This window comes from Oxyura jamaicensis, chromosome 8, assembly GCF_011077185.1.
Source record: "Oxyura jamaicensis isolate SHBP4307 breed ruddy duck chromosome 8, BPBGC_Ojam_1.0, whole genome shotgun sequence".
Taxonomy (NCBI): Eukaryota; Metazoa; Chordata; class Aves; order Anseriformes; family Anatidae; genus Oxyura; species Oxyura jamaicensis.
Window position 1 is genome coordinate 9991527 of NC_048900.1, and position 19855 is coordinate 10011381.

Here is a 19855-nt window from a genome sequence, read left to right on the forward strand (position 1 = left end):
TTAGCTGAAAGATGATTTTAAGATGAATGTACAATTTACTCAGTATATTTATTTCTGTTTATACAGTTCTGTCAGTGGATTGCATGAAAGGTGCTAGGAACTGTGCAGTGAAGGACTTAAGCACCATAATCATTCTACTCTTAACTGTGACCAATAAAGACTATTTTTAAAAGATGACCGTAGTCTGGAGTGGAACCAGTGGTGAGGTATGTTCAGAGAACAGTATAGAGCCTTAAACTGTTATTCTTAATTAAGTGTATTTTTAAAAATAATATAAAAACAGCTACTGCCTTATCACCTGTACATGACAGGAACAACCGCACCTGTTACTTTTACAACACATTCAAACATCTCAGCATTCAAAATACAATTTCATTAAATGTTTGTCGTCATACAGGAATTTGAAAGAGTAAGCTATACAGTGGCAATATACAAAATGACAGTTTAGATGCACAATCGCGTCCATTAAAACATACCACTCATCCAGCCAGTTATTATAAATAGAAGATAGGCCTCAGTTCCTTTGGGCATACTAACTGAGACTTAGCAGTACAGGAGAGAGCATCCATCGCCCTGTGTCATAGTTTGTTCTTCTCCAGCATTCACAGTACAAAGGCAGCTTCCCTCAGAACAGGGAGCGGAGCTGTGACAGCACCACTAAAGCCCGCTGAGCACCTTACCGTATACTGTCTCTGAGGCCGGCCATAGCTGTGTGTAGAGCCTCCAGTTTCACTGCAAGCCATGCCGGGGGTGACCCTTTCTGGAGCAGCAGCTTCACAGCCTCCACTGCCCCCTCTATGGTGCCTATGGCTGACTTATACTGCTCCTCAGAAGGCGGGTGACATGCTCTTTTCGCCAGGGGCTGTGGAGTTAAGTAAACAGACATCATTTATATTCCCCTATATAAGTGATCAGTCTCCTTCCAAATGCACAATACTCTTAGATAGAGAAAAGCTGTGAGAGACACCCTTGTCTTGTGAGAGTTCTTCCTGGCTGATAGGTAGAACAGAGAGAGCATTCAGCTGCAACATTGAGGGCCAAGAGTGCACGCAGACATTTTTCCTAGAAAATGGAGGGCAACAAAGGCTGTCTTGAACCTCTTTAGATACTTCTCAGAAACAGCACAAATTTACAATAGAGCCCAGATAATTTGAAGCACACATACCTCTCCTGTTGACTCCAGTTCTCTAGCCATTTTCGTAAAATGTGCAGTGCAGGTAATCCTTTCTTGTTTCAGGCGTTCTATTCGTGCTTCTGTTGTCTCTTCAGCTTGCCTTACCTGGGGAGAGAGCCACAGGAGAGGTAACTAAAGCAAGAAGGCATTACCAGCCTTCAGAGGTTCTACGTGTACCAGAGCAACGGGGGAGAAATCTTAATGTGCAGTTGAAATTGAACCTAGTTTCTCACATTCTTCTGAGCAGATCAAAGTTACCTGCTGCAACTTCAGTGTAGCATTGCTCACTGGCTATTAATTCTTTCGCTAATTATCTGCTTTTCAAGTACTCATCCAGATAGTGCTCCCTTAGGTTTACAGGCAGAGAACATCCACCTCTTTCCAGTTGTCTGTGTTCTGCAGGAATAGCTGTCTGCTCTACAAGACTGTTTTCTAATGTGCAGAGGACTGGGATGTTTCATAGTCATACGCATTCACTGAGCTTACAGAAACAAATGCAAGAAGAGGGAGGGAAGTCAGACAAATGGAATGAAGAAATCGCTGCCTTTTTCATAGATACTTGCATCGCCTGCAACAATAACTGCAATTTAATCATTTTCTTTGTTCAAGGAGGGAAAAGCAAAGCATTTTAAGTCAAAGTTGAAAAGTCCTGGAAGAGCACTGCGCATAGAAGCAACATGCGTCAATACTGTTGACTTAAGAGAATAGAAAAGTTCAACCAAATCCCAGTTAGCAGCTTAATTTAATAATTTATTTAAAATTTAGCTGTTTAATCTGCATGTAGATGATGGTACAGACATAAGCCGAATCCTACATGAGTATGGCAGTGAAGCCAAACTCATAAATCCTGTTATGGATGTGTACAGCATCAACTAAGAAAGCAGTAAAATGGTTCAAGAACGTACCTTAGCCATAAAATTAACAACTTTGTTCTTAATTTCTTCTGAATTAAGGCACTGTGGAACAACATCTTCATGGATTGTCTCCTGTCAAAAACGTTGGGTAACAGCAGTTTAGTATGTTCATATTAACAAAGGAATAGACAAAGAAAGAAAGGTTTCTCTGGGAAGAATTCTGTGGTGACAGTGTTTTAAACATCCTTCCTCACTGTAACCAATGCTTAGTTTTCCTTTACTTCCAGCTTCTGAAACTACATTAGCCCTCATTACTTTTATTCATGTGCAGTAACATCAGTAATATCCAAATTGTTCAGTGAAGAGTAACAGACAGAAGAATCTCTGAGTGATGAAAGGTAACTGAGCTGAATATACGTGCCTGAAGTTCTGCTGTGCTTACCTCTGCAAAGTGTCTGAACGCCTCCAGTGCATGCTGATGAATAAGCCACGTCTGGTCAGCCAGCAGAGAAGCAAACAGAAATGACAACTGGGGGATGACTTGCCTCTGGAAAAGAACAAATATCTGTCAATTACAAAGAGTTAGTTGTGCGTATCTTACCATCATGATTTATTACTAAAGAATTGCTCTAAGGTCAAGGGACAGGTTTGTGAAACGAAGAGTGCTACTGCCCTATCTGACAGAAAAGCACCGTAAGGGAGATGACACATTCTGTTCTTTCTTGGAGGTTCAAACATCAGTCTTTTCTAACTGGTGAAAAGCAATTAGCAATTGAGTAAACCTAGCCTCTTACATGCACTCACTGTGCCTCAAGGAAAGATAAGTCTCCTAGATGATTATGTCATGGTGCTTTTGTATGTATTTAACTCAATCCTTTAACTTTAAATAGTTAGAGTATCTCTTCATCAAAAGATTAAAGAAGGCCACAGTTACTATTACCTGTGCTTCTTGGGGTATGAACACTTTGCCCACAGAAGAGAGAAAATCCAGCATTGCTAGACGAACATGATCTGGAGGATCCAGCTGGAAAAGGGAAGACTGCAGTGCAAACACCTGCAGGAAACAAACCCCAGCAAAGCTCCATCAAACAGTGCAGATGATAACTATTCTTATCATTAAATCTGAGGATGCTGATTTCAGAAAGCAGGAGCGAAAACAAAAGGAGATACGCTACAGCTTGAATAACTCTGGCTAGGATAAAGCTGCAGTGTGCATCTCAGAAAGAAATGTGTTCTATGGCACATCCATATATCCCAATTACCTTACAGAATGATTGATTAATACCATTTTTGAGAATCCTAAGTGCCACATACTTGGTTTGAAGACCAGGAAAGCAATCAAGGAAGAAAAATAGGAATCTCCATGTTTTAAGGCCAGACAATGAAACCACTCATTTGAGATTTCAGTAAGTCACAAAGAACTTGGCTTTTCATGAAGTAAGTTACTCGTAAGGTTGTGATGTTGGTTTTTGTTTTTACCTGAGTGATTAATTGAGCATCTAATGCCTGGATGAAAAATTCCAAAAGACGGAGTAATAAACACAGTGTTTGCTGGAGACACGGCTCATCTGAGACCTTGAACAGATCACAAGATACCAGTAATAGCTTAGTTACTAATTTAGTTAACGCGTTCTAGTTTATGGAATAACTACTTAAGGAATTTGAAATTGCAGTAGCATTCCAAAATTCTTAGCCTAATTTCACACACATAAAACAATACATTGTAAGCAGCAGCAGCAAAGATCAAAGCAGAGATACAAATATCTTTAAGTGGTCATATTTCACAAGACCTTTTCCTTAGATTTTTATTAAGGATCTTTCTTATTCCACTTCTCCTTTTTCCACTCACCAGTATAAGCAAAAAGAGCCTGACTTGGTCTTTGCACTCTCCCTTCAGGTATTTATGGACATTGATAAGGCCCTCACAAAACCTGTGTAGGCTGAGCAGTCCCAGCTCTCTCAGCCTCTCCTCAGAGGAGAGATACTCCAATCCCTTGATCACCTTTGTGGCACTTTGTTGGACTCTCTCCAGGAGCTCCACATCCCTCTTGTATTGGGGAGCTCAAAACTGGACATGGTGCTCCAGGTGTGGCCTCACCAGGGCTGAGTGGAGGGGAAGGATCGCCTCCCTTGACCTGATGTTCAACTCTCCTCCTAATGTAGTCCAGAATACCATTAGGCTTTACTGCCTCAAGGGCACACTTGGCTCTTCTTAATCCCCTCTTTCAAGCTTTCCTTTTTATCTGAGTAATAACTGTGACAAATCCTTTTTTCTTTACTCCAGCTGCAGACATGAACAGTTAGGTATACAGTCACAAGCTGGAGGAGTCACCTTACCTCCTTGTTCTCAAATATGAGAGGAAGGTTACTAGCTCTGTGGGTTTCCATGTGCTAAGCAATATCACCATGTTTATTATTCACATTCTAACAAACATTTTAAATAGGGCAAATACATAACTGGTATGAATCAGAATGAGGCATTTCAGACTTCTCGTTCAGCAAATCTGAATCTGACACTGCATAACAGATGGAGCAGGAAGGAGCCATATATGTACCATTCAGGAAAATTCAAAGTCCATTTCCCAGAGCACAAGCCTGTCCAATAAACCAGCTGACAGCACATGGGCAGCAGTTATACTCTGCTTTACAGAAATGGCCTAATCCAAGTAAAACAAAACATGATGAAACAGCAGCACCAGCCTCCCAAAGACACGATGCTTTCACCATCAGAACAGCAAATCCTCTCACCTGCTTAGCCTGAAGAAATGTCCAGAACTGACCAAGCACTCCCAAGATAGATGCCTGAAGTTCTGCCTCCAGAGTGTCACCAGCAAAACTGCAGGCAGCCAGCAAGACAGAAATGGCAATATTCTAGGAGGAAAAAACATTGTATAAGACCAAAAAGAACCTACATGTAAAACAAATCCAACCCCCAGGCTTGTAATTAAGCATCTAAAATGCTACAAGATGGCAAGAAGCCTAATGTGCTGCATCAGCTGTACAGTACAGCTAATCCACCAGGCCACTGGCCAATAAAGCTTCTAAAGTGAGGAAACCATCCGTTTCTTCTGTGGGAGTTCATCTGGTGCTGTAGCTGTTAGCTGCATTGCCAGGCGAAAGCTGGCAGATAGTACTTCGTGTGGAAATCTCTGGTTTCTCTCGCTCCTCTCCTTTGCCAGGGAGACCAGTGAGCACCTTTCAGATTTGATGCCACGTAAAAACAGCCGGGACTTTAAAACTTAAAAGTAATTGTATGGCACAGTATAAATTCGAAATTGTAAAGAAAAATACATCTGCCCACCCAGAGAGCAAACAGCAACTAGAGTGACTAGTAAATCACAAACAAGACCTACGCTATCACCCTCAGAGCAGAGGGTCCTAAAGTGCTGCTGCATACTGTAAGAAAACATTAAAGTGAGAGCTCTTGATTATGCATTTGGCAATTAGTAATGGAAAAAAGCGGTGCAACAGACAGAAAAACAAAATTGAGGACAGCCACAGCATCCTCACAGTTTGGAAATCCAGAGGTCATGCATTTTCACAAAGAGAAGCCAATCTCCTTTACCACAGGTTGGAGCTCTCCCAAAGCACGCCTGCTGTTCAGCCATCGCCTGCATTGTGCGAGTCCTGCCACACACAGCTGATGGGCCACTCGTTTCCCAAGGTCAGGATTCAGGGCCTTGAGGGATACATGCTGCCACACAGCCAAGTTTTCTACTTCTTCTGGAAGAAACTTACGAGCAAATTCCACCTGCAGATAAGAGTATAAAATAAATAAGTTCATAAAATAACATGAAGTAAAGAGACTAGAAGAGAATTTGATAACTTGTCAAAAAAGCTGAGAAACCAACAAACCAAAATGCACTACTTAGTTGCTTTAGAAATACCACCAGCTCCCTGTCACATATAGGACAGAGCAGTTAAGCAATTTATTCTTTCATCTACTTGAAGCAACGACCCTAGACAGTAGAAGAAAGCTTAAGGATCATAAATATGTATCAATTTGCTAAAGCAAACCCCTATTTACAGACTAGGTTAGAGAACTTGACAATGAAACCCTTTCTTATTCCTGAACAGCAATATACCAGTGGATTTTCCTGCAGCAATCAAGTCTCCTTATTAATAATGAATCAGTTCTGCCAACATCTGTGTATCAGAAATAGGCTGATCATCTGCGATGATGAATCTTAAGAGTCTGCAGAAGCAGGCTGTTTTTCTTCCTATCCTGAGACAACCTGGCAAGAAACTTTGAGCCTACTTGTCTTTTCAGAAATGCTGCAGGGAATGAACATATTAACAGCCACTACTGTCTCCCTGTGCAGCAGATGCACTCTGTCCATACGAGTATATAACAAAAAAGTTACAAGCGTATTATCAAATAATGAAATTACTTTGTCTAGAACTGTTTTTACCCTGATGATTTCCTTGGTATGAGTTATGTATTCCAGCATAATTCTTTGTTGTAATCTCAATTAAACAAATGCAAGTGACAATTACAAGTAAGAGTTTATGCCCTCATGAACACCAGGCGCAGATTCGATACAGGGCATACGGTTTAAGTAACTCTGGGAGATACGCTCTTTTCATACTTAGTCAAAAAAGGACATCATTGCCACCCAATAAGACCACTATTAGAAAAGTGCTCTTCAAAACAACAAAGGCACATAAACATCTGCACAAATCAGGATCCACTATGACAAAGTAATAGCAAGTACAATGTCAAGTAAAGCAAGCGAGCACTCAACACCCTGCCATTTCTGAAGGGCAGAAGATATTTTAAACACAGGCCACTGATTCAAAGCTCTTCTGTTGAAGTCAGAATATGCTGGCACAGTACTTGCCTGATGATCTGGAGCCATCAAGAACAGCATACGCCTCAAGAGAACACCCAGGGCAGAGACCTGGTAACACTCACTGGGCCAAGACTTTATCTGAATTAGGATAACAGGAAATGCATCTAATTAAATTAAGAAAAAATAAAATCACCACTCAGCAAATGAATTCTTTACACAATGTTCTAAGAGTTGCTATGTTAGATCAGAGCAGTAGCACGAAATAGAACAGTGAAGGACATATCAGAAATGCTGGGTATAAAGCTTTATATTTGCACAGCGCTGCTTTTGCTAATTGTTAGCCCAATATGAGGAATTAATGCCAAATCCATTCTGGATTTGGAAAAAATAAAAAAAACATTAAGCTCTTGTCTTTGGTCACTTAGAAAGTTTGCAGTAGAATTAGGATTAAAACTGTTGCTGAATTCCAAACATGACTTTGGCTCTTACCAATTGAGCGATCACAACACAGTGGTGAGTGCACAGCTCAGCTGTTCCATACCTGGAATGCAAAAAAGAGAGACAAAAGGTAATGAGTCTGTGTTTTCTACTCTTCTACAGATTAAATATTATAAATCTTGTCTCAAAGACAGCCATTTTCCCTGAAATATTTAAACTCAAGCACAGATAAAATTTACTTGAGAGAACTGCTCAAAAAAAAACACACAAAAAAAAAAGCAATAGAAAAAGTATGTTCCCCTTGTATGAACGTAAAAATGGCTAAGCCATTTCTGCTCGTAATTTTCAAAATACGCTCTACATTTGAAAATAATCCAATTCTAGGACAATTTTGTCTTAAAAAGGGAATTACAAGCAACAACAGAACTAACTGGTTCTGTGTAAAGCCTGCTTGACGTGTAATGAAAACACCTTACCGGGCAAGGAAGCACCACGAGTCTATTGCTAGCAGAGATGTGATCATACTAGAACCCAGCACAGCATCCAGCAGAGCACACTCCTGAGGAAAATGTATTATTTAAGTTCAAGCAGAAACAGACTGGAGGCCTACTATTACTTTTACTCCATTAATTGGCATGAAACCTAAAAAGATTTTCAGCTTTCCCAATTTGAAATGTTCTAATAACTGATTTTCATGCTCTATATTCAGCTACAGTACTAACCAAACAGCTACATCCTTAGTTTTGCATACTTTGAACGTGCATGTACATTCATTACAATGAGCCGAAGATCCCTCGCTTTTCAAAATATTTCTGTATGCGCATCTCTTCATTGTAAGGCAACTTTTATGAATATATATAAAGCAATGTGTCACCAATTGTCTTGCCAACTTTACTGGCACCTTACTAAAACAAACAAACAAACAAACACAAATCAAACCTTTCCTCCGTTAGGAACACAAATTTTATCTGAAAGCAGTATGCAGGAAAAAATAATTAATTAGGGCTATAATGTTTGTGACAACTCTTAACTTTTTAAAGCTGAAGAAATGATAAGCAAAAATCAGTCTTACCAGCTGAGGAAAGTGTGATGGGAGTGTGGAAGCAATGTAGGAGCACAGGTGAATGCAGACATAGTGATACAGGGTGATGGGAACTGCTGGCTGTCCTGTGCCAATCACCTCTGGCAAACAAACAGGGAGAGAAAGCTCGGCGGAACATTGCTGGAAACTGAGGAAAAGAGCTGAGAAAAAAGACAGGCTGGAGATGAGGGTGAGGGGTAAGAATGGAAGGAGAAAAAAAAAAAACAGTTGGGTTACAGATAGGCAAGTCCAAAATCCTGCAAAAATCATCTCTACTACAGAATCTGTTTTTCTGACTAGAAGCTGCAACAGTAAATTCAATGCTTTATTTGTATGTTAGACTTATATTTCTGACTACATTCCTTGCTTACGAATTCAGGTCACTATTAGAGAGTTCAGCATAAAAATGCAAGTATTGACAAATTACATATTTATCTCTTTCTTTGACCTGGACTTAGTCTAAATACTATCCCTTTCCCAAAATAACAAAGGCATCTCTGGCTCTGTGTCCTTCACCCCTGAAGCAGAACATCAGATGTTGTTTTTCCCAGCATAAGGATGTAAATTGATAGTCTGTCAAACTTTACTGCTGGGCTGTGAGGGAAACCTGAGCAAGTAAGCCCCTTTGTTCGCCCACACTGACTGATCGCTCTGGTGAAGAATTACAGTGAGAACCTTTTTAGTACCATTTTCCAGTGTTCCAGAGGGTTTGCACTTCTTCAGGCTGAGAAGACAGCTTGTCCATGATGCTAATCAGAAGGAGACACTGGGGCAGCTGCTGCTCAGGAGGAAGACCTGTAGAATTTTGTTTTGAAGTGTGATGCTAGTCACTCTTGGAAATATATATGCTGTGTAAACTAGCTTTTAAGCAATTGACAAATGATGAAGAACTGATGATGCAAACAAATTCCCAGTAAAACAATCCAAAATCTCTTACATACACTGCTGGAAAAAAAAGGAACATTTCAACATGAACATTATGTTTGAAATGAAAAATAAATGCAATATCCTGCATCTGGTAGAAGCTACAATATTACAGTTCTGAAGTGTTGCTGCATCATGCTGCAAAGGAGTTACAGTCCAGATGCCTCACGCTTCCAGTCTGCCTGAAAGCACTGGTTACCTCAGACCCCAAATACACAAAGTTTTCTTCCAAGTGTGTTGTGATAATCACAAGGCCAGAGAGCACATATGAGAGAGAAGTAAGCCCAGCCTGCACTGACAAAAGGAGCAACTGCGTAACGTCGTAACATCGTAAATCCCACACAGTAGCACAGCTGTCTCAGAATTATGACACATTGGGCAGGGCAGAAAATTTAATGGTGGTTATGATCATCCTTCATTTTGAAGACATATTATTTTCTGAATTGATATTCACTGAAAATACATAATTTAGGAAAAAATATCTGTCTTCCTCCATTGACAGCAAAGCAGAACGTGTTTACCTTACTTTAAAAGGTTGTGACACAGATATAGATTGAAATTATGCAAAGCAGGAAAATTAATAGGATTTCTGTTAACCAAGTTAATATTGCAGTTATTGTGAGTGCTTTGCAAAACACACATTCAACAGCGACATCAATTGTGATACGAATTCATCTGAATGAGCATGCATAGTACTAACAAAAGAAAAAGAGGCAAGCAAACCAGTACAGAATGTGGTCCAGAAAGACAAAATATCAAGCCAGATCCCTCAGAGATGGTTGCATAGTATTGAAACAGTGGTAGCTGTATTTTAAACCCACCTAAATTGTCACTTAACACTTGCTCCATAAAAGGGCTAAAGGGAAGAAGCTGGTTGATGAGAGGGTCTAGAGCCACAAGAAAAACACGGGATATTTCATCTCGATGAACTTCTGAGATCACTGAAGCATAGAGACTGGGAGGAAATTTGCTGAGGGAGATGGAAAGAAACATATTCTCAGTAGAGTTACTTTTCAAAACAGCTACAAAAAGGCAAACTCATGATCTCCCTGTTATTGTTAAACAAAAGAAGGAAAGGACTCCTCATTTTTTAGTATCTACTATAGCCTGAAAGTTACAACTTTATATTCAGCCTTTAAAGTAAGCTTCAAAACCCTATACTGCATTAAACATTGAAAGAAAAACTTACAAGCTCACAGAAAAGGCATGTAAAATATGTAACATTAATAAGAAATATACTGAATCACCAAAAAAGACAAGCAATGACAAGCCAAAAAGACACTTGTTGAAAAATTGGTAGTCATAAATATGACAGTACTAATTTAAACAGACAACACTAATAAAAGGGTACAACTTAATTTCTTTGAAAAGGAAAAAAAAAAAAGAAAAGCTGGGTAGTAAAAGTAAGTGATAAGAAAATAAAGTAAAAGATCATGAAATGAAAACCCACTTTTGTAGCTTATAAAGAGACTGTAAAAATGGTACCTTCCTACTTGAAAAGTCTGCTCAGTTTTGCTGAGTGAATAAAAGTTTACAACCCTCCACTTGAGAATGATCCACAAGGTAAGTAAAGTCAGAAGAAGGAACCCTTTTTTTTAAAACAAACAACAACAACAACAACCCACCCACCACCTGATCTTGCAGGAAAGCATTCAGTGAACTCACACACACACATATCACTACAGAATCTGGTTTCAATTCCAAAGAAATAACTGAAATCAGACCTCTCTTTCACTTTCCCCTGTTCTTCCTCACTATTGCAGCACACAGAACAAGTCTTTTGCAAGAAAAATGATAAGCAGTTTGCAGATTATAGAAGGGAATACTTCATATGCATCATATTAATATGCATCATATTAATAAAGCTTTTGTTTCTGGGAGAATGAGAGTCCTGTTGGGAGATTTCATGAGACTGCAAGCACAGCAGTAAAGCTGTGACAAAAAAAAAAAAATTAGAAAAAAATCCTAGATACTGTTTCAAATTCCGTTCAGGACAAATATTGCCATACTTTGTCTTGAAGTATAAATGATCTGTCCAAGTGTTGCTACTGACATCTGCATTTACTCTTGTTTTTTTTTCCACTAGAATTTGAGAGAAAAAAAAAGAGTGCAGGGCCATTTAGTTATACATGAAAGAGAAATTAATTAGGATTGCTAGGAAATGGTAATTCTGTATTGTCTTGACTTTGCATGAGTTAACTAACATTACACTACTGTTTGTTTTAAAGTACACTGCTGGGCCACTGTTTTAAATCTGCCTCACTGCTTCATGGCAGGGTGACTGTTACCTTCAGGAATTCTGACTTTAGGAACAACAGTTTTCAAATAATCTTTCCTAAGCAGACCAAGTGTCCAAGCCGATCAATGCGCATATTCTAACAAAACTTAATGAGAAATGCTGACATAGGTAATTGCAACCACGTTAATGGTTTGTCAGTATTTGAAACTCACAGCATTGGTGAAAAATGAATTTAAGGTAACTTAGTACCACACAAGCCCAATTTATACAAAAATCTTTTTTAGATTTCTGTGCATGAAAAAGAAAGCAACGATTCTAGAACAAGAACTCACCTCAATACACTTGAACTTTAAAAATGATATTTCATCTCCCTACTTGGAAATGTTATTAAGATGCTATCTGTAGTTAGTTACTGGTACTTCACTTACCTGTATATCTGAAGAAACAGCTGATGCAGCTGAGAGCATAAATCAGAGAAGAAAGAAAGAAATTCCTGCAAAAGGCATTAATTTTGAAAGGTACTTTTAATGTAAAATGCATTATTATGTTTTTTTTCTTTTTCTACTATATGCATGTGTAAAATACTAAATGTGCAAAAACTGATTAAGTTGCAACAATTCACAGCACAAAGCAAGCGTAAAACAATAAAGAAAGTATATTTCGAGGATTAATTACCACTCATATATATATTTTTTTCTGAAAAGTCATGTTTCTAGACTTACATAAAAAATAATTAGAACAGTTGAAGTAGCCATTGAGAGCTGTAAAAATCTAAAATGCTCTACATGCTATAAAGCTGTCCTATCCTGTCATAACACTGCTCATTTTGTGACAAAAAAAAAAAAAAAATCAAAGCCTTGCTTTGATACCATTGGACAGATGCAGAGCACACCACCACTGCTATTCATAGAAAGCAAAATTATTTCATATGCATTCTAAAAATGGGTAGATTTACAGCATCCCTTCTAATAACCAAGAGATTAAATCACAGCAACGAAGTGGTTTGGCCAGGGAGAGAGCAGGAAGTTAGTGTCAGAGCCAGTACCAGTACAATTTCATTTCTTACCATGAATGCCACATCCAAACTATTTGACTCTGCTGCCTGTTAAAGTATGTTGTCCCATGGCAAAAGGTTACAAGTGCTACTCAGAAAAACATTTGGCTGAAAATACAAATGAAAAGGGAGCTACTCATGTCTTTAAGCCTATTTGAGAATTCTCTTAGTCTCAGGATAACAAAGAAATTCAGAAATCCATGAGTCAAATCATTAGGGAAAAATGAGCAACAATTCTGAAACCTTAGCAACGAGATTCACCTGCTTAACTCTTCCAAAGTTGCTACTGCATTGACTCAAGGCTGCAAGTAAAGACTGGGCATTTCCTACCAACTCCTCAGTGACACTGCTTGTAACAGATTTTTTTTTCCTCCTTCAATCACAATAATAATCCTTTGCTTAGGCTTGTGAGTGTATTCAGATGGAAACTACAAGAAGGTTACACATGAATGTTGGTTATACTACTCGTATAGTATAGTTGTGAATTGGTAAGATACTACGGAGTACATAATTATTCTGTTTGCAGACCAGAGGCTTATATTCAATGCCAATGTAGAATTCAAGTAATAAAACCTACCTTGGTGTAGTGTACAAGGGAATTAGCAAAGAATCTGCAGAGTTTGACAGTCTTCTGAAACAGCCTGAGGTCAGTGCCCTCCTGTCCAAAAAGCAGTTCTAAAACTTAATATACAGAGTAACATGCTACAGATGAAACTTACACTGCTAACAGTGCTCAGAAACTATTTCAAACTTGATTCTCTACAGATTCTGCAGCAATGAGGGAAAAACTTTAGAAATCTTGAGTGTGCATCAATATTTTTATAGCAATATTCAACTGAAGTGTTATCCTTTGATTGACCTTGGGATATCAACAGTCTAGAAAACAAACAAAATTCCCAGATTATGGTGTAAACTTGTTTTCGGTGCCTCACTGAAACATCCCCAGTGTAAACAAAGTTAATGGGTCTGATTTTCTGGTGGTTTCAAAAGGACAAGGGGTTCTGCTTAGCACAATAAAAAACACCAAAAAAAAAATAATACTCCAAGCAAAGTGAAATTATCTTCTTCAAGTTCAACAGCAGCTTTGGAACCTTTCTAATTTACCTGTATGTCTGACATCTTCATTTCCTCAGCCAGTTGCAGGCAGGATTGAAAAGAAAGAAGAGTATCCTTGCACAGGCCACTGAGGATGTCACTGTGTTTCAGGTGGCACTGCAGCAGAGAATGATGCTTCAGGCTTTGCCTACAAGGCAGGAATATAAGCAGATAACTTAATTGTCAGATGTGATCATGCATTAAGTAAATATAAATCCAAATATCTCATTTTTCTATTTAGGCTTTTATACCTCACTAATCAATCAGTGCAATATCCATGTACAAGGAAACCATAAATTTAGAGAGAACAGCCCGCTTTTTAGCCATGATGGAAGCACAAAGGAGAGGCAGGATGAAAGCACAAGACAGCACAACTCAAGCCAAAAACATCTACAAAACTGCAGGTCAGACCTCTAAAGATTATTTATTCAAACAGTGCTGTTTCAAATGCTCTTCTGTATTGCAGTGTAAAAAATCATTACTTTTACTACTTTACTATTACTTTTTCATGCACAACTCCTAACTGTTTTCACTAGCAGTGTATTTAATTCTACTTCCTAGCTAAATTTCCAAAGGAATTGAATTCTCTAATTTCAATTTCAGCCGAAACTCTGAACATGAAACTAGTGGAACTGTGGTTATATAAAACCACAGTTCAGTCATATTACAATAAAATGCAAAGAGTTTAAAGACATACTTGATTATGAACTTCCATGCGTTGGCATGAAGTGCATGGTCCATATTGGAGATGACAGAGCAGATCTCTAGCACAGTGTGGATTACTGTGAAGGAAGTAATAGTAACAACTGAGTTAAAGCAGATTCTTAAGTTCGCAGCTATGCTTCTGTCCTAGCGAAACAACAGCAATCACAAACACTAGAGAATACCACCACGCTGACACTGAATCAGGAATAGCTCGGTGCTTAGATGCCTCCCGTTTCCTACAAACTTATGCAACATCCCCCATCTCACAAAAGAGAGTTTCAGGAGAAAAATGGAAATGTTTCAAGATGCAAAATACTGCTTTCTGAAGAGCTGGTCAAGGCAGCAGGAATTGAGCATGATCAGTTTTAAAGATTCAAACATACTTTCTATAGAAAAGAAAGAAAAAAAAAAAAGCTGTTTTTTGGACAAAAGTCAAAAAGCTTTAGAACCACATATACCTGACACCATATCTGTGATGTTATCTTCAGCAGAAGCAGAGCCCACAGAAATCTGATCAAATAGTTCCATCAGCTGTTTCTGAAGAGAGTAAGTTTCCTTGAACATAGCTTGTAGGAGATCAGAAATCAAGTGTAGATGCTCACAGTACACTGATTCACTGTCCTGTAGGAAATGGGGAAGAAGAGGTTAAAAAAAGTCAGGAATCGCAATGTGAGCAAGGCATATACGTACCTACTTTAACTTAATATTGAACCTGATCTGTAGCTTCTGATACCAACACTTATTTGCTAAGTATAAAATGCTATTCACCTGCAGTCTAATCAACAGCTAAGGAAGTCTGGCTGTGGTGAGTTTAGCTGGCTTTGGATTAGGCTTTGATGCATGAAGCTATGATATTTCTGAACAAAGCAGTACAACATTAGCAACAGAGGAAGTAGAATATTTCAAATATTTCTCAATACTTTCAAATTAGAATTGTTAAATAAAAGGTATGGCAAATGAGTTCAAGTCCTGACATGGAAAACCACTGTAAATGTTTCATTAAGAAAGAAAAGTTGAAATGTGAAAATGAAGGCTGACCAAAAGCTATAGTTTCCTTATGATAACCTTGTTTTATTTTCCGTTTGAGGGAAAATTACTGTTGCATGTGAAAATGCATATCTGAAACTGATACATATTACTCATTGTAACTAACATAAAGGTCCTAATCTCAACTTCCAATCCACTTGGGAACATGCATAGAAGTAAGCAGCACCATTTTGGACACCATTTGTAGCTCTGAAAACTACTGCAGTTACCAGAAGTGCACAGGTGTCACAGCCTAAATTCAAAAGAAAAACATTCAACTGATACTGATGTGAAATTTGAAAATAACATAGCCCATGCCTAGCACTGCCAGGTCAGAAATTCTGGACAGACAGCTGAAAAACCATCTTTGTACTTGTACACTAAGTACATTCTGTAAATGATTTGATGGCAATAAAAAAAATTTTGAATTAGGAACTTCTTATAAAGTGAACATTTCTTAAAAACCAACCAGTAGGAGATTTTTTCTCTTTCTAACAGAGACCCACCTTGCAGTGTGTAAATGTGTTCTTTATTACATAAAGAACAGAGGATGGAAGAGTGCGGATACTCTCCAGAGGCACACACTCCTGCAGCGTGCAGACGTACCGTACACAACTGGTCAGAGTTTCCAACAGTTGCACTATAGTCTTAAATCAAGAACAAACAACAGCCATCAATGTTTTTCAACCCTGCAGTAATTTCAGAAGCACCTTTTTTTTTTGTGGAATTGCTCCTAGGTTCTTACAACATTTAAAGTTCACATTTATTTGCATAAATAAGTTTAGTTATTTATTAAAGATGAATTCCATAGCTTTTTCTGGTACTATACACTTTTTGAAAGCCTCGTGTTTTTTTTCACCACCGTTCTCAACTTACAAAAAAATTTAAACTCAAAATTAAGTGACTGCATAAACGGTTGCCAGATTTACTGTTTAAACATGGAGAATTAAATTCCATTTACATTAGTTACTCAGCAGAATTTGAGATTTTCTTTAAATTCTGATTAGCATCACATGCTAAATGTTGTCAAATAATTCACAAAATTTTAACGGAACTTCAACTGCAAAGGAAGCTCAGACTACATTTTTACCAATTGGCTAGTAGTTAGTGTAAGTATTCTAAAATCTGTTAACTTCTTAGGTAAAATCAAAGCATAATAGACTTGCCTGTAAAAGATTCCTTACAGTGCTGCATAACTCTGTATTTCGGCTGGTTAATCCTTTGGCCTCACTGGATAATTCATACATCAAGTTATCATACAGCTGTAGAGTCTGTCAGAAAAAAAAAAAGAAAAAAAAAAAGCTTAAAAGTTTATATATAGAAAGGTGTTACTATTTGTGTGCATATGTTTAGATCTGCTTGCTTGCTTAGACTGCAGTCATAGCCTACTGAGATAACTCACTGGAGTAATTAATGCTTTCTAGCATTTAAATCATAAAACTTGATATACTGAGATGTGAAAACCATCTATTCTTCTCAAATTACAGCCAGAAGTTAAATTAGCTGCTATTCTCTAAAAATCTGTTACCAAAATAAACTCCCTAGCTAATTAATTTGAAATAGCAGATACCTCATCCTCACAGAGATTTTGTTCTTAATTAAAACCACACCATTTTGAGATTAAAAGGTTATTTTCATTCTGTCTCAGAAAGTGTTTTTTGTTGAGAACAATCATTAACATTTTGAATAAAGAAATAACGTTTTAAGACCTACAAATAACAACAATTTCTGCTTTGGTCTAGGTCCTAGTATATTTTACGAGAGATCCTGCTGAGACTGCAAGACAGAACAGCTTCTAGGCACGTGCAGAGAACTACATAAACTGGTATGGTACAGTAATCCCTGTTCAGGATATGCATGTTATGAGCCATTTTTCTTGTAATCTCTAAAACCTGCTAGAGGACATGCAAGAAAGGAAATGGAAATCAACCGGGCATTTTTACAGGCTTGTTAAACTATACAAGCTGAGGCCTGAAACTCAGCAATCTACTGCTGCTTTAAGTCTATTAAGATATATGCACTGAAGAGTTTAATATTACAGCCCAAAATTCTCTATTATTTAATCAAAAAAGAGACCTTCTGTTAGTCATTGCCTGAAAGTTTATTCACTATATTACTCACAAATATCACAAAAATTATTCATGATATATGGATGTTGGGTTCTTCAACGTATTGGTCCTGAGAGCCAGCCCCAAATGAAAACAACCTTGGTCATTTATACAAAGCCTGACCTTCTCAAAAAGAAATAAAAAACAATTGTGTTACTAAATATAGAAAGCAGAACATCATAAGTTTGATCTTCTCCCTGCTGTAAAGAATGGTAAAAATCATAGAAACAATCCAATAACATAAAACTGTTAAACTTTTAAAGGGCAAAATGTTTATTTCAAGCTGTGCTTGCAAAGCAATGATTCTATCATGAGACCTCAGAAGAACCAAGGCATTCTAAGCAGGTTTTTACCACTGCGCTGACTGAAATTTTCACATTTCATTGAAGGTGTCATACCTTAGGCAATACTTTTGAGAAAAAAGTTTGTTCCAAATCTGCAAGGCTGATATGAGGCAAAAACATTTCAGTCATGATCCTCAGAACACCTGCAAAGCAAAGTATTTCTAAAATGTTACTGAAAAGCATGTGATAATCAGAAGTACATAGCTACCAAGCACATGGAAGAAAGAACTGAGTGAAGCGGAAACTGATCAGATACTTGATTTTGAAACAAGTAACATAGCATTTGCAACATGCATTTTCTGAATCATCAAGTAACAATAAAAGCTACAACCTTCATAAGCCCATTAATAACTGCATCACACCTGACTACACTTAGTTGAAGGTGGGGCACAATTGTTTGCCCATAGTCTGGGCAATTTTCCATGTTCTTAATTGCAAACAGTTACACATCTAATGTGCTGGCTGGCACTGACACAGAGCTGAGCACTGAATGTTAGCGAGAGTCCTAACCAGGTGCCTATCAGCATTTTCTTGATCACTCTCAGGTATTACAAGAGTTCAACTGCCTGTAAGATAATGGCCAACAATACAATAAAATACAAGACAAAAAGCACTCCTTCTTTCAGGAGTCTACAAATCAGAAGTAGCAGAAAGGAAAAAGCAGCTTTACACGCTTGGCTTACGTTTCTTTCTAAAGTTTATTCAACATGCAATTCCTGTAACATGCAAAGTCCAGCAGGATTGCTGAAGACTATTAAAGTAGGACACCACTGACAGCATAAGTATGTAACTGGTGCAGACCTTAATATCTGCAATACAATAAGCCTTAGGAAGAAGCAGCGCTTCTTGGCCACTACTTACGTATATGCTCAGTCCAGTCTTCAGACTCTTGATACATACAGTAAAAATGTTAAAGAAACTCAAGTCCATTCTGCCATAAAGATGTAATTTCTCACGCTATGTGCTGTGTGGGCTTTAACCACCGCATGCTCCACACCTGACCTGGGTGGGTGCTCAGTACCCACATTCCAGCAGCACTGTATGAGAGTGAGATTTATGGGCTGTGGTGGTTTTATTTTATTTTATTTTTAGGGGGGCAGCGGGTGTTATTGAAAGGGCTAAAAGAACGACACGGTATTTTCTGCTGCAGTTTTTTATTTTACTTTATTATTTCTGAGAAGCGCAGCGCTTGCGTTCAGTGAAACCCAGCACACCCAGCTTTTCTCTCCTGTTTCACCCCCGGTAAAGCTTGCAGCGCTTTTCCCTCTCACGAGTCGCTTCGCTCGACCCGTGCAGGCTGCCCATCCCGCCCCCCCCGCCATTTTAGGGTCACTCCCCCAACGGCGGAGACCCCCCCACGCCCACTCCCCACAACAACCCAGCAGCCGAACCGCCTCCCGGGGGAAGGATATGAGGAGCCGGGGCAGGACGGTGGGCAGCTCCCGGCGGCAGAGCTCCCAATCCCAGCCGCCCAGCTCCTGCAGGAGCAGCTCGGGGTCGGTTCGCGACATGGCGGCCGCCCCCCTCACCTCAGCGCCGGCGGCGGGAGCCGGCGTTAGCCGCTGCTTTTCCCGCCGCTATCCCAGCACGCCCCGCGCGGGGCCGGGGCGGCTGCGTGCGCGTAGCCCTTTTGCGCCCCGGCCCCGCGCATGCGCATTGCGACGCGGAAGGAGGCAGCGCTGCCATGTGGGGCCGGGGGAGAGCGGGCAGCGGGGTAGGGGCAGCCCCTGCCAGTAACGGCTGCTGAGTGTCATCATTTTATTTATTTTTTATCGTTCAATTCTTAACGTTGTATCTATTTTTTTATTATTTTTATTAATTTTTATTTTTACTATTTCGTTTTTATTTTATTCTTCAGTATTTTATTAGTTTATTCTTTATTATTTTATTTATTTTTACTATTTTATACTTTATTATTTTATTTTTTATTCTTTTCGGTTTTTTAGACAGGACCCCGCCCTCATTTTTCAATAGGATGCTGTCACTATTTTCTTCTAACGTGCTATGAGTTCCGTACTGT

The 19855-nt window shown here is 38.8% G+C and overlaps 1 protein-coding gene across 3 annotated transcripts; it reads right to left on the minus strand.

Moving 5' to 3' along the window:
- Positions 1–232: 232 nt before the first annotated feature.
- Positions 233–19516, minus strand: C8H1orf112 (chromosome 8 C1orf112 homolog). 3 transcript variants are annotated; one of them, XM_035332600.1, is made up of 25 exons: positions 19463–19516; positions 19248–19432; positions 18697–18736; positions 17890–17978; positions 16550–16654; positions 15890–16030; positions 14816–14978; positions 14350–14434; positions 13662–13800; positions 13135–13215; positions 11932–11996; positions 10086–10234; positions 9027–9135; positions 8332–8518; positions 7736–7818; positions 7311–7362; positions 6870–6959; positions 5594–5779; positions 4777–4899; positions 3508–3603; positions 2969–3082; positions 2471–2575; positions 2080–2160; positions 1166–1279; positions 233–862 (listed from the first exon to the last, which is right to left on the minus strand). In XM_035332600.1, exons 2-25 carry the CDS (start codon positions 19344–19346, stop codon positions 677–679), a joined length of 2682 nt encoding a protein of 893 aa, XP_035188491.1. In that variant the 5' UTR covers positions 19347–19432; positions 19463–19516; the 3' UTR covers positions 233–676. The 3 variants fall into 3 exon arrangements, with proteins under 3 accessions (XP_035188491.1, XP_035188493.1, XP_035188494.1); XM_035332602.1 differs by lacking the exon at positions 19463–19516 and having other exon boundaries at positions 18637–18736; positions 19248–19263; XM_035332603.1 differs by lacking the exons at positions 19248–19432; positions 19463–19516 and having other exon boundaries at positions 18701–18722.
- Positions 19517–19855: the final 339 nt, after the last annotated feature.